The sequence below is a fragment of the Rhinoraja longicauda genome, chromosome 1 (genome assembly GCF_053455715.1).
Source record: "Rhinoraja longicauda isolate Sanriku21f chromosome 1, sRhiLon1.1, whole genome shotgun sequence".
Taxonomy (NCBI): Eukaryota; Metazoa; Chordata; class Chondrichthyes; order Rajiformes; family Arhynchobatidae; genus Rhinoraja; species Rhinoraja longicauda.
Window position 1 is genome coordinate 3,817,400 of NC_135953.1, and position 13,738 is coordinate 3,831,137.

The window sequence follows — 13,738 nt, forward strand, 5'->3', positions numbered from 1 at the left end:
TCAATTTCTGGGGCAGGGGGCTTGATCGGAGAGGCGGGGGGTGGGGTGTTGGAGACCGGCCTTTACCCCCAAGGTTGGCATTGGTTGGAGGCCAGTCCGAGACAGAGGGGCATCTGTGCACAGTGCCTCAACATCAGGGGTATTTACACCAGGGAGAGAGAGGGCATTCTCAGGAGGGTATTTAAGGGGTATTAACTAGAGAGGAGTATTTATAGGAGAGTATTTTAAAGGGTATTAACTAGAGAGGTGTATTTATAGGAGAGTATTTTGACGGGTATTAGCTAGAGAGGAGTATTTATAGGAGAGTATTTTAAAGAATATTAACTAGAGAGGAGAATTATAGGGTATTTTGGGGGTATTAACTAGAGAGGAGAATTATAGGAGGGTATTTGGGGGGTATTAACTAGAGAGGTGTATTTATAGGAGAGTATTTTAAAGAGTATTAACTAGAGAGGAGTATTATAGGAGGGTATTTTGGGGGTATTAACTGGAGAGGTATATTTGTAGGAGAGTATTTTAAAGAGTAACTAGAGAGGTGTATTTATAGGAGAGTATTTTAAAGAGTACTAGAGAGGTGTATTTATAGGAGAGTATTTTGAGGGGTATTAACTAGAGAGGAGTATTATAGGGTATTTTCGGGGTATTAACTGGAGAGGTGTATTTACAGGAGAGTATTAAAGGAGTATTAACTACAGGTGTATTTATAGGAGCGTATTTAAGGAGTATTAACATGTATTTATAGGGGGGTATTTAAGGGGTATTGACTAGAGAGGAGGATTTATAGGAGAGTATTTTGGGGAGTATAGGTGTATTTATAGGAGGGTATTTTAAGGAGTATTAACTAGAGGGGTGTATTATTAAGAGGGTATTTAAGAGGTATTAACTAGAGAGGTGTATTTACAGGACAGTATTTGAGTATTAACTAGAGAGGTGTATTTTTAGGAGAGTATTTTAAGGAGTATTAACTAGAGTGTATTTATATGAGGGTATTTTAAGGAGTATTAACTAGAGAGGTGTATTATTAGGAGGGTATTTAAGAGGTATTAACTAGAGAGGAGTATTTATAGGAGGGTATTTTGGGGGGTATTAATTAGAGAGGAGTATTTATAGGAGGGTATTAAAGGAGTATTAACTAGTGTATTTATAGGAGAGTATTTTAAGGAGTATTAACTAGAGTGTATTTGTAGGTGAGTATTTTGGGGGTATTAACTAGAGAGGTGTATTTATAGGAGGGTATTTAAGGAGTATTAACTAGAGTGTATTTATATGAGAGTATTTTGGGGGTATTAACTAAAGAGGTGTATTTATAGGAGGGTATTTAAGGAGTATTAACTAGAGTGTATTTATAGGAGAGTATTTTGGGGGTATTAACTAGAGGTGTATTTATAGGAGGGTTTTTAAGGAGTATTAACTTGGGAGGTGTATTTATAGGAGAGTATTTTGGGGGGTATTAACTAGAGTGCATTTATAGGAGGGTATTTAAGGAGCATTAATTAGAGAGGAGTATTTATAGGAGGGTATTTTGGGGGGTATTAACGAGAGAGGAGTATTTATAGGAGGGTATTGTGGTGGGTATTAACTAGAGTGTATTTATAGGAGGGTATTTAAGGAGTATTAACTAGAGAGGAGTATTTATAAGAAGGTATTTTGGGGGGTATTAACTAGAGAGGGGTATTTATAGGAGGGTATTTTGGGGGGTATTAACGAGAGAGGAGTATTTATATGAGAGTATTTTGGGGGTATTAACTAGAGTGTATTTATAGGAGGGTATTTAAGGAGTATTAATTAGAGAGGTGTGTTTATAGGAGAGTATTTTGGGGGTATTAACTAGAGAGGTGTATTTATAGGAGAGTATTTTGGGGGCTATTAACTAGAGAGCTGTATTTATATGAGAGTATTTTGGGGCTATTAACTAGAGTGCATTTATGGGAGGGTATTTAAGGAGTATTAACTGGAGAGGTGTATTTATAGGAGGGTATTTTGGGGTAGGGGTATTTTCAGGAGAAGAGGTATTTCCAAGCACAAGGGTATTTTCAGGAGAGGGTATTTTAAGGAACAAACATAGAAACATAGAAAATAGGTGCAGGAGGAGGACATTTGGCCCTTCTAGCCAGCACCGCCATTCATTGTGATCATGGCTGATCATCCACAATCAGTAACCCGTGCCTGCCTTCTCCCCATATCCCTTGATTCCACTAGCCCCTAGAGCTCTGTGTAACTCTCTTTTAAATTCATACTCACTTCATACTGAATTGGCCTCCACTGCCTTCTGTGGCAGAGAATACCCACAAATTCACAACTCTCTGGGTGAAAAGGTTTTTTCTCGCCTCAGTTTTTAAATGGCCTCCCCTTTATTCTTAGACTGTGGCTCCTGATTCTGAACTCCCCAACATTGGGAACATTTCTCCTGCATCTAGCTTGTCCAGTCCTTCTATAATTTTATACGTCTCTATAAGATCCCCCTCTCATCCTTCTAAAAATCCAGTGAATACAAGCCCAGTCTTTCCAATCTTTCCTCATATGATTGGAGGCCAATTCACTGGATGAATTTAAGAGAGAGTTAGATAGAGCTCCAGGGGCTAGCGGAATCATGGGATATGGGGAGAAGGCAGGCACGGGTTACTGATTGTGGATGATCAGCCACGATCACAATGAATGGCGGTGCTGGCTCCTATTTTCTATGTTTCTATGAGAGAGAGAGAGTGTGTACTATAGACAATAGACAAAGGAGGAGGCCATTCGGCCCTTCCAGCCAGCACCGCCATTCAATGGGATCATGGCTGACCATTCTCAATCAGTACCCCGTTCCTGCCTTCTCCCCATACCCCCTGACTCCGCTATCCTTAAGAGCTCTATCTAGCTCTCTCTTGAATGCATTCAGAGAATTGGCCTCCACTGCCTTCTGAGGCAGAGAATTCCACAGATTCACAACTCTCTGACTGAAAAAGTTTTTCCTCATCTCAGTTCTAAATGGCCTACCCCTTATTCTTAAACTGTGGCCCTTTGTTCTGGACTCTCCCAACATTGGGAACATGTTTCCTGCCTCTAACGTGTCCAACCCCTTAATAATCTTATACGTTTCGATAAGATCCCCTCTCGTCCTAAATTCCAGTGTATACAAGCCTAGTCGCTCCAGTCTTTCAACATACGACTGTCCCGCCATTCCGGGAATTAATCTACGCTGCACGCCCTCAATAGCAAGAATATCCTTCCTCAAATTTGGAGACCTGGAGGGAGAGAGGGAGAGAGTTAGAGAGAGAGAGTGTGTGTACTAGAGAGAGAGAGAGAGAGTGTGTACTGGAGAGAGAGAGAGAGAGAGAGAGAGAGAGAGAGAGAGAGAGAGAAGAGAGCTACGTTTACCCCCAAGACGGGCATGGGTGGGGGGAGGCAGTGCGGGATGGAGGGAGGGGCAGCTTCTGAGGACAAGAGGATCTGTGCACAGTAGCTGTGTGTGTGTGGATGTGGAAGTGAGGGGCGGGGAGGGGAGGGGGAACCTGACGGGCTCTCCATTGAGCCTCCCTGACCGCCCGCTGTCACGCCAACACGCTCGTCCGAAATCTCTTTTCTACCTTCGAGAGAAGGAAATAAAGAGGCTTGTCTTTCCCTCGGCGTTTCCCCGCACACACACAGTCTGACGTTTGACGGATGAGGGGAGGAATGAGTCGGGGTGACTGTATTTAGAGGGGGCAGCTCTTTGAAGCAGCTTTCTGAGGCCAGCGAGAGTGATAGAGCTTTAAATGAGAGCTTTTTCCTCTCACCTTTCACCCGCGGCCCATCAATTACCAGAGCCGACGCGGCCAGCAGTCATTTATCATCATTACATCTTTTCACCCAGCATCTGTCCGGCCCATTCAAAGCCTCCCTGCTCTCCCCCCCCCCCCCCCCCCCCCCCCCCCCCGCTTGTGTGGGTCCCATGGCGTGTTGTGCAGAGGTGGCTGGAGCAGTGATCAGCCAGGGGTTCCCAGCGGGTGGGGTCAGACATGCACACACCCAGCAGTGAAAGTCAATCCACTCGGGGGCGAGATGGACACTGGAGATCCCCTGCCACAGAAGGCAGTGTGGAGGCCAACTCACTGGAGAGTTAGATAATAGGTGCAGGAGGAGGCCATTCAGCCCTTCGAGCCAGCACCACCATTCAATGTGATCATGGCTGATCATTCTCAATCAGTACCCCGTTCCTTCCTTCTCCCCATTCTCCCCCCATACCTGGAGCACTGTGTGCAGTTTTGGTCTCCAAATTTGAGGAAGGATATTCTTGCTATTGAGGGCGTGCAGCGTAGGTTTACTAGGTTAATTCCCGGAATGGCGGGACTGTCATATGTTGAAAGACTGGAGCGACTAGGCTTGTATACACTGGAATTTAGAAGGATGAGAGGGGAACTTATCGAAACGTATAAGATTATTAAGGGGTTGGACACGTTAGAGGCAGGAAACATGTTCCCAATGTTGGGGGAGTCCAGAACCAGGGGCCACAGTTTAAGAATAAGGGGTAGGCCATTTAGAATTGAGATGAGGAAAAACTTTTTCAGTCAGAGAGTTGTGAATCTGTGGAATTCTCTGCCTCAGAAGGCAGTGGAGGCCAATTCTCTGAATGCATTCAAGAGAGAGCTAGATAGAGCTCTTAAGGATAGCGGAGTCAGGGGGTATGGGGAGAAGGCAGGAACGGGGTACTGATCGAGAATGATCAGCCATGATCACATTGAATGGCGGTGCTGGCTCGAAGGGCCGAATGGCCTCCTCCTGCACCTATTGTTTATTGTCTATTGTGACCTGTGTGGCTTTGAAGAAGGGTCTCGACCCGAAACGTCACCCATTCCTTCTCTCCCGAGATGCTGCCTGATCTGCTGAGTTACTCCAGCATTTTATGAATAAATGGCTTTTCTCCGAGATCTTCGGTTTCCTCCCGTACTCCAAAGACGCGCAGCCCATCACTGGCAACTGTCTCCCGGCCATTCAGGACATTTTCTACCGGCGGTGCCTGCGGAAGGCAGGCAGCATCATCAAGGACCACAGCCACCCAGCACGCAGGCTGTTCTCCTTGTTACCGTCAGGCAGACGATACAGGAGTATGGCTGGGCGTACCACCAGACCTAAGAACAGTTTCTACCATCAGCCCATCAGGCTTCTGAACTCATAAACACATTTCACATCATTAATGTTGATTATTTTTAATATTGTCTTTTTACCTATTTTTAATATTGTCTTTTTACCTTGCTAATGTCATTTTTAAAATCTTATTTATCCTTGGAATATTACTGCCGAGGTGACCCGTTGTCTTGTCAGATACATTTCATTGTATCGTTGACCCTGTGCCAACCTACATATGACAAATAACATTATTATTATGATTATTAGGGCGTGCAGCGTAGGTTTACTAGGTTAATTCCCGGAATGGCGGGACTGTCATATGTTGAAAGACTGGAGTGACTAGGCTTGTATACACTGGAATTTAGAAGGATTAGAGTAGATCTTATCGAAACGTATAAGATTATTAAGGGAATGGACACGTTAGAGGCAGGAAACATGTTCCCAATGTTGGGGGAGTCCAGAACAAGGGGCCACAGTTTAAGAATAAGGGGTAGGCCATTTAGAACGGAGATGAGGAAAAACGTTTTCAGTCAGAGAGTTGTGAATCTGTGGAATTCTGTGCCTCAGAAGGCAGTGGAGGCCAATTCTCTGAATGCATTCAAGAGAGAGCTAGATAGAGCTCTTAAGGATAGCGGAGTCAGGGGGTATGGGGAGAAGGCAGGAACGGGGTACTGATTGAGAATGATCAGCCATGATCACATTGAATAGTGGTGATGGCTCGAAGGGCCGAATGGCCTCCTCCTGCACCTATTGTCTATTATGATTGAGATTTATTATTATTATGGTTTGTACGTTAATCTGCTTCTGTAAATTGTCCCCAGTGTGTGTGTGTGTGTGTGTGGGATAGCGTTAGTGTACGGGGAGATCGCTGGGCGGCACGGACTGGGTGGGCCGAAGGGCCTGTTTCCGCGCTGAATCTCTAAAGTCTGTGGTGTAAAGCAATGGGAAAGTGGTGCCAACAACAGCAATTTTATTTCTCAGTTCGTAGAGTTGTACAGTTGGGGAGCGAACTCCCTCCCAAAATCATTTGCCTCTTGTATGTGGCTGACGAGCAAAGAACACCTTATCTCCCTTTGATCCCTTCTTATATAGATATATGCTTTTTTGTAAATCCTGCATCAAATTGTGCAAAATAAGAAACCTGTGCAATTTCCAACGAATAATAACAAGAAAAATAAGCACAAGGACTGCCTGTGTGACAACAGGAGCCTGGAGAATGTGGCATATACAGTACTGGCAGACATGACAGTGGTAATGCAATGTTTATAGTTAGGAACACATCAGCAGACTTGTAGACAATGACTCCGTTATAACACGTCATCGAGTGATACAGTGTGGAAACAGGCCCTACGGCCCAACTCGCCCACACCGTCCCAGCAACAATGTCCCAGCTGCACTAGTCCCACCTGCCTGCGCTTGGTCCATATCCCTCCAAACCTGTCCTATCCATGTACCTGCCTAGCTGTTTCTTAAATGTCGGGATAGTCCCAGCCTCAACTACCTCCTCTGGCAGCTCGTTCCACACACCAATCTATGGGGCTTCCAACTGTCCCGTATTAGCCGGGACATCCCGTATTTTGGGCCAAAATGGTTTGTCCCGCACGGGACCGCCCTTGTCCCATATTAGGCCCGGGGGCCGCTGTAGGCCCGGACACTGTAGGTCCTGACTATAGGCCCGGACGGATACTGTAGGCCCGGACGCTGTAGGCCCAGACACTGTAGGCCCGGACATTGTAGGCCCGGACAGTGTAGGCCCGGATACTGTAGGCCCGGACACTGTAAGCCTGGACACTGTAAGCCTGGACACTGTAAGCCCGGACACTGTAGGCCTGGACACTTTAAGCCCGCACAGTGTAGGTCCGAACAGCGTAAGCCCGGACAGTATAGGTCCGGAGGCCCGGGCGCCGCCTAACGGAGGTTGCGTAGCAACCCGCCTCCCGGCCCGTGCGGTCGCCGTTGGTGGAGCGGGAGCACGCGGCCACTGGCTGGGTGAGGTCACGTGGGGCGGTGACCTTGTCCCTTATTTGGGAGTGAGATAGTTGGCAACCCCTACACCCACCACTCTTTGTGTGAAAAGGTTACCCCTCAGATTCCCATTAAATCTTTTCCGCCTTAAACTGCTGGAGTATCTCAGCGGGTCAGGCAGCATCTCTGAAGAATGTGGACAGGTCAGACTGCAATTTGGAGTATTGTGAGCAGTGTTGGGCCCCATATCTGAGGAAGGATGTGCTGGCTCTGGAGAGGGTCCAGAGGAGGTTTACGAGAATGATCCCAGGAATGAGTGGGTTAACATACTATACATTGGGGGCAATTTAAAATATTTTACGATTGGCATCAATCAGTAAGATGTCTCTAGTGGTAGTAGATAGTGTTAGTGTACAGGGTGTATAAACGTGGGACAGAGACACAGCAGTAGAGCTGCCGCCTCACAGCGCTGGAAACCCGGGTTTGATCCTGACCACAGGTGCTGTCTGTGTGGAGTTTGTACGCTCTCCCCGTGACCTGCGTGGGTTTTCTCCGGGTGCTCCGGTTTCCTCCCACACTCCAAAGACGTGCAGGTTTGTAGGTTAATTGACTGGGGGGAAAGAATTGTGAATTGTCCCCAGTGTGTGTGTAGGATTATTTCAGTGTGCAGGGATCGCTGGTCGGCGCGGACTCGGTGGACTGAATCTCAAAACTAAACTGAACTAAATTAAAGGATAATAAAAGACCTAGCTAGAGTGGACGTGGAGAGGATGGTTCCACCAGTGGGAGAGTCTAGGACCAGAGGGCACAGTCACAGGTGGACGGGCGAGGAGAGGGACATCGGTTCGATGGTCAACCTAAGGAAGACGATGGCTGGAGGCCCGACAGCAGCCTGGGGCTCGCCTGGATAGGGCACCGCTCATAACAACTAGAGCACGGACTGGACTTGAGGAAGCAAACGCAATGCCAGCATTTATTTCCAGAGGGCTTGTACACAAAACCAGGGATGTAATGCTGAGGCTCGATAAGGCGCTGGTCGGGCCGCATTTGGAATATTGTGAGCAATTCTGGGCCCCGTATCTGAGGAAGGATGTGCTGGCTCTGGAGAGGGTCCAGAGGAGGTTTACGAGAATGATCCCTGGAATGAGTGGGTTAACCTGTGACGAGCGTTTGTCGGCACTGGGCCTGCACTCGCTGGAGTTTAGAAGGATGAGGGGGGACCTCATTGAAACGTGCAGAATAGTGAAAGGCCTGGATAGAGTGGATGTGGAGAGGATGTTTCCACTAGTGGGAGAGTCTCGGACCAGAGGTCACAGCCTCAGAATTAAAGGACGTTCTTTTAGGAAAGAGATGAGGAGGAATCTCTTTAGTCAGAGGGTGTTGAATCTGTGGAATTCTTTGCCACATAGGGCTGTGGAGGCCAAGCCAGTGGATATATTTAAGGCAGAGATAGATAGATTCTTGATTAGTACGGGTGTCAGACGTAATGGGGAGAAGGCAGGAGAATGGGGTTAGGAGGGAGAGATCAGCCATGATTGAATGGCGGAGTAGACTTGATGGGCCAAATGGCCTAATTCTGCTCCTATGACTTATGACCTTCTGACTTGGAAAATGGCGCCAAAACATTGCGTCTCTTCCATGTGGGATCAGTGGACTATTTCTGTTCAACAGCTAATCGTGGGTGGCATGGCGATACTCTACTGGACTGGTCTGATCACATTGAATGGTGGTGCTGGCTCGAAGGGCCGAATGGCCGAATGGCCTAATCCTGCACCTATTGTCTATTGTCGATTGGTCTCCACTGGTATTGACTTTCACCGTACCTCAGTGGGCACAGCTGGCAAAGCCTGTACGGGCCAACCATCTGCAATCAAAGCACCTCTCACTTGCAAAGCATTGTGGACGCAGCCCAGACCATCACACAAACCAACTGCCTTCCATTGACTCCATTTATGCCTCACGCTGCCTCGGCAAGGCCAGCAGCATCATCAAGGACCAGTCTCATACAAGTTCATAATAAGTGATAGGAGCAGAATTAGGCCATTCAGCCCATCAATCGTGGCTGATCTATCTCTCTCCCTCTCAACCCCATTCTCCTGCCTTCTCCCCATAACCCCTGACACCCGTACTAATCATGAACTTAGCCATCACCGCTTAGAACAGGTGTCAAGGGTTATGGGGAGAAGGCAGGCATGATTGAATGGCAGAGTGGACTCGATGGGCTGAATGGCCTAATTCTACTCCTATAACTTGAGAACTTGTGCGGGGATCGCTGGTCGGCGCGGACCCGGTGGGCCGAAGGGCCTGTTTCCGTGCTGTATCTCTAAACTAAACTAAACTAATCTAAATACTCACACAAACAGGTGGTCCCCCACAGCAGAAAATCACCGAGTAAACAAAATCATTTTGTGTCAACGGTCGAAAGGTTACTAATTCCAAAGGCAAAACGATATAAAATGGCGACGGGACTCTCTCTCTGCAGAAACAGCACAGTCTCGCGGCCGCAAGAGGACACCTTGAAGGGACCATCTTGAAGAAGCCGCCTTGAAGGACCACCTTGGAACCTTGAGGGATCTGCTGGAGAGGCTCAGCGGGTCAGGCAGCGTCCGATGAGGGAATGGCCTTGTGGTGGACGGCACGGTGGCACAGCGGTCCTCACAGCGCTGGAGCCCCGGGTTCCATCCCGACCACGGGCGCTGTCTGTACGGAGTTTGCACGTTCTCCCCGTGACCCGCGTGGGTTTTCTCCGAGATCTCCGGTTTCCTCCCACACTCCAAAGACGTGCGGGTTTGTAGGTAAATTGGCTTGGTGTTAAGTGTAAAATTGTCTCCCTAATGGGTGTAGGATAGTGTTAGTGTGCGGCGATCGCTGGTCGGTGCGGGCCCGGTGGGCCGAAAGGGCCTGTTTCCGCGCTGTATCTCTAAACTAAACTAATGCTGCTATCCAATGTGAAGCTTTGAAGGGGAACTGCATTGTTCAGGATGTTGTTCCAACTAATGCACAGAGTCGGACTGCTGGGAATGATGCAGAGAAGATTGACGAGGACATTGTCATCGGGTCACAAGTGATGGGAGCAGAATTAGGCCATTCGGCCCATCGAGTCTACTCCTCCACTCAATCCTGGCCGATCTATCTCTCCCTCCCAACCCCATTCTCCTGCCTTCTCCCCATAACCTCTGACACCCGCACTGATCAAAAATCTATCTATCTCTGCCTTACAAATACCCACTGATGTGGCCTCCACAGCCTTCTGTGGCAGTAAAAGGATGTTGGGACTTATGGGGAGAAGAGGAGGAGATGAGGAGGAATTTCTTTAGTCAGAGGGTGGTGAATCTGTGGAATTCTTTGCCACAGTGGGCTGTGGAGGCCAAGTCAGTGGATATTTTAAAGTCAGAGATAGATAGATTTTTGATTAGTACAGGTGTCAGGGGTGTCCAAAGACGTACAGGTGTATAGGTTAATTGGCTGGGCAAATGTAAAAAAATTGTCCCTAGTGTGTGTAGGATAGTGTTAGTGTGCGGGGATCGCTGGGCGGCACGGACCCGGTGGGCCGAAGGGCCTGTTTCCGCGCTGTATCTCTAAATCTAAATCTAAATCTAAATCTAAGGCAGGAGAATGGGGTTAGGAGGGAGAGAGATAGATCAGCCACTGAATGGCGGAGTAGACTTGATGGGCCGAATGGCCTAATTCTGCTCCGAGAGTGTATGAACATCGGTGCTTCCAAGGTAGTGTTGTACGATACGATAAGCCCATGCGCCTTGCACGGGTGATCAGCGATGTGTGGAGGAGGTCAGCAGCTGCACGGTTGCTCCGTCCCATCACAGCGGCTCCAGTGCATCTTGCAACAACTTTCTGCAGCCAGTCCGTCGGCAGAACTCGACCGTCTGTAGAGTTCCGGGCTCCTCAGAGACACGGGCCGGTCTCAGTGACTGTGGTCAGCCCGGCACATTGTCCTGCATCCAGCATGGTGTTGGGCAGAGAGGGGAGGGGACAGGACGGGAGGTAGGGTTGCCAACTGTCCTGTATTAGCTGGGACATCGCGCATTGTGGGCTAAAGTGGTTTGTTCCATACGGGACCGCCCTTGTCCCGTATTAGGCCAGGGTCCGCTGTAGGCCCGGTCACTGTAGGCCCGGACAGCGCTGTAGGCCCGGAAGCTGTAGGCCCAGACACTAGGTCCGGACAGTGTAGGCTTAGGGGGCGCTGTAGGCCCGTCACTGTAGGCCCGGACACTGTAGGCCCGGAAGCTGTAGGCCCCGACACTGTAGGTCCGAACACTGTAGACTCGGACACTATAGGCCCGGACGCTGTAGGCCCGGACACTGTAGGCCCAGACGCTGTAGGCCCGGACGCTGTAGGCCCGGACGCTGTAGGCCCGGACGCTATAGGCCCGGACACTGTAGGTCTGGACAGTGTAGGCCCAGGGGGCGCTGTAGGCCCGGAAACTGTAGGCCCGAACACTGTAGACTCGGACACTATAGGCCCGGACGCTGTAGGCCCGGACGCTGTAGGCCCGGACACTGTAGGCCCGGACAGTATAGGCCCGGACAATGTAGGCCCAGGGGGCGTTGTAGGCCCGGACACCCGCCATTGGTGGAGCGGGAGCACGTGGCCTCTGGCTGGGTGAGGTCACGTGGGGCGCGGGGCGGTGATGTCACCTTGTCCCTTATTTAAGAGTGAGGAAGTTGGCAACCCTAGCGGGAGGTGGGGGAGGGGGGAGGGGGGGAGGGGGGGTGGGGGAGGGGAGGGGGGGGAGACAGAGGGGAGAATCAGGAGTGCTGGGACATGTTACTGATCAGTCCCCTGAGCTGCTTGGCCACGGTGTCGATGAGCTTCTGCTTGTCCCGCTCGTTCTTACGGAACTGTGCAAAGACGTTGTTCTTCCGGCTGCTCTCCCTCATCCTGCAAGCAAACAAGCACAGCGGTCGGTGTTTTAGAGGCACTGAACGTCATTCCCTTATCACCCCATTCTTTCTCTCCAGAGATGCTGCCTGCCCCGCTGAGTTACTCCAGCATTTTGTGTCTCCCTTCCACTGACTCCATCTACACCTCGCGCTGCCTCGGCAAGGCCAGCAGCATCATCAAGGACCAGTCTCACCCCGGCCACTCCCTCTTCTCCCCTCTCCCATCGGGCAAGAGGTACAGAAGTGTGAAAACGCACACCTCCAGATTCAGGGACAGTTTCTTCCCAGCTGTTATCAGGCAACTGAACCATCCTACCACAACCAGAGAGCAGTGCTGAACTACTATCTACCTCATTGGATCAATAAGATCCCCTCTCATCCTTCTAAATTCCAGTGTATACAAGCGTAGTCGCTCCAGTCTTTCAACATACGACCATATACAATCCACTGATTGTGGATGATCAGCCATGATCACAGTGAAAGGCGGTGCTAGCTCAAAGGGCCAAATGGCCTCCTCCTGCACCTATTTTCTATGTTTCTATGATGCAGAGTGCAGAATATAGTTCTCAGCATTCACAAGTTCACAAGTTGTAGGAGTGGAATTAGGCCAATCTACTTAATTCCATTCAATCATGGCTGATCTAACCCCATTCTCCTGCCTTCTCCCAATAACCCTTGACACCTGTTCTAATCAGGAATTTGTCTATCTCTGCCTTAAATATATCCACTGACTTGGCCTCCACAGCCCTCTGTGGCAATGAGTTCCACAGATTAATTATCCACTGACTAAAAAAGTTCCTCCTCACCTGCTTTCTAAGAGAGCGCCCTTTAAGTCCGAGGCTGTGCCCTCTGGTCCTAGACTCTCCCACCAGTGGAAACATCCTCTCCACATCCACTCTATCCGGGCCTTTCATTATACTGTAAGTTTCAATGAGGTCCCCCCTCAACCTTCTAAACTCCAGCGAGTACAGGCCCAGTGCCGGCAAACGCTCATCACAGGTTAATCTACTCATTCCTGGGATTGTCCTTGTAAACCTCCTCTGGACCCTCTCCAGAGCCGGCACATCCTTCCTCAGGATATGGGGCCTAAATATGCTCACAGTTGCTCATTTCTTCACCTGAAGTTGTACCCCAGCTTATGGAAGGACCGTTCGGAAGCCTGATAACAGAGGGGAAGAAGCTGTCCCTGAGTCTGGTGGTGCGCGCTTTCAAGCGTCTGTACCTTCTGCCGGACGGGAGCGGGGAGAAGAAGGAATGACCGGGGCGGGGCAAGTCTTTGATTGTGTGTCGGAAGGAACTGCAGATGCTGGTTTACACCGGAGATAGAAGAAAGACACAAAATGCTGGAGTAACTCAGCGGGACAGGCAGCATCTCTGGAGAAAAGGAATGGGTGACGTTTCGGGTCGAGACCCTTCTTCAGACTGAGAGTCAGGGGAGGGGGGAAGCACAGAGATGTGGAAGGTTAAGGTGTGAAAACGACAGATCAAAGAAGACGATGTAGAATGGTTCATTGATAGCGGAGGGGAAGGTGACAACGAGGCACACAATCAGCAAAATTAATCAGGAGTGCAGTGAAAGTAGTTGGAGAAATGGGTGGGGTAGCGACAGAGAGAGAGGGAAAGGGTTACTTGAAGTTAGAGAAATCATGAGTTTTACTGCTGGGATGAAAGCTGCCCAAGCGAAATGTGAGGTTTTCCTGCAATTTGCACTTCCATTAGTGGGAGAGTCTAGGATAACAGAGAGGATAAGACGGAGTTTCTTCCCACAGGCCATCAGGACTGT

At 49.2% G+C, this 13,738-nt stretch overlaps 1 protein-coding gene across 1 annotated transcript in view; it reads right to left on the minus strand.

Moving 5' to 3' along the window:
• Positions 1-6,047: 6,047 nt before the first annotated feature.
• Positions 6,048-13,738, minus strand: part of exoc6b (exocyst complex component 6B) — a 563,998-nt gene continuing 556,307 nt past the window's right edge. The window contains exon 22 of the mRNA XM_078404240.1: positions 6,048-11,953. Coding sequence (XP_078260366.1) covers positions 11,821-11,953 — 133 coding nt within the window. The 3' untranslated portion in view covers positions 6,048-11,820. The remainder of the gene's footprint in view (positions 11,954-13,738) is intronic.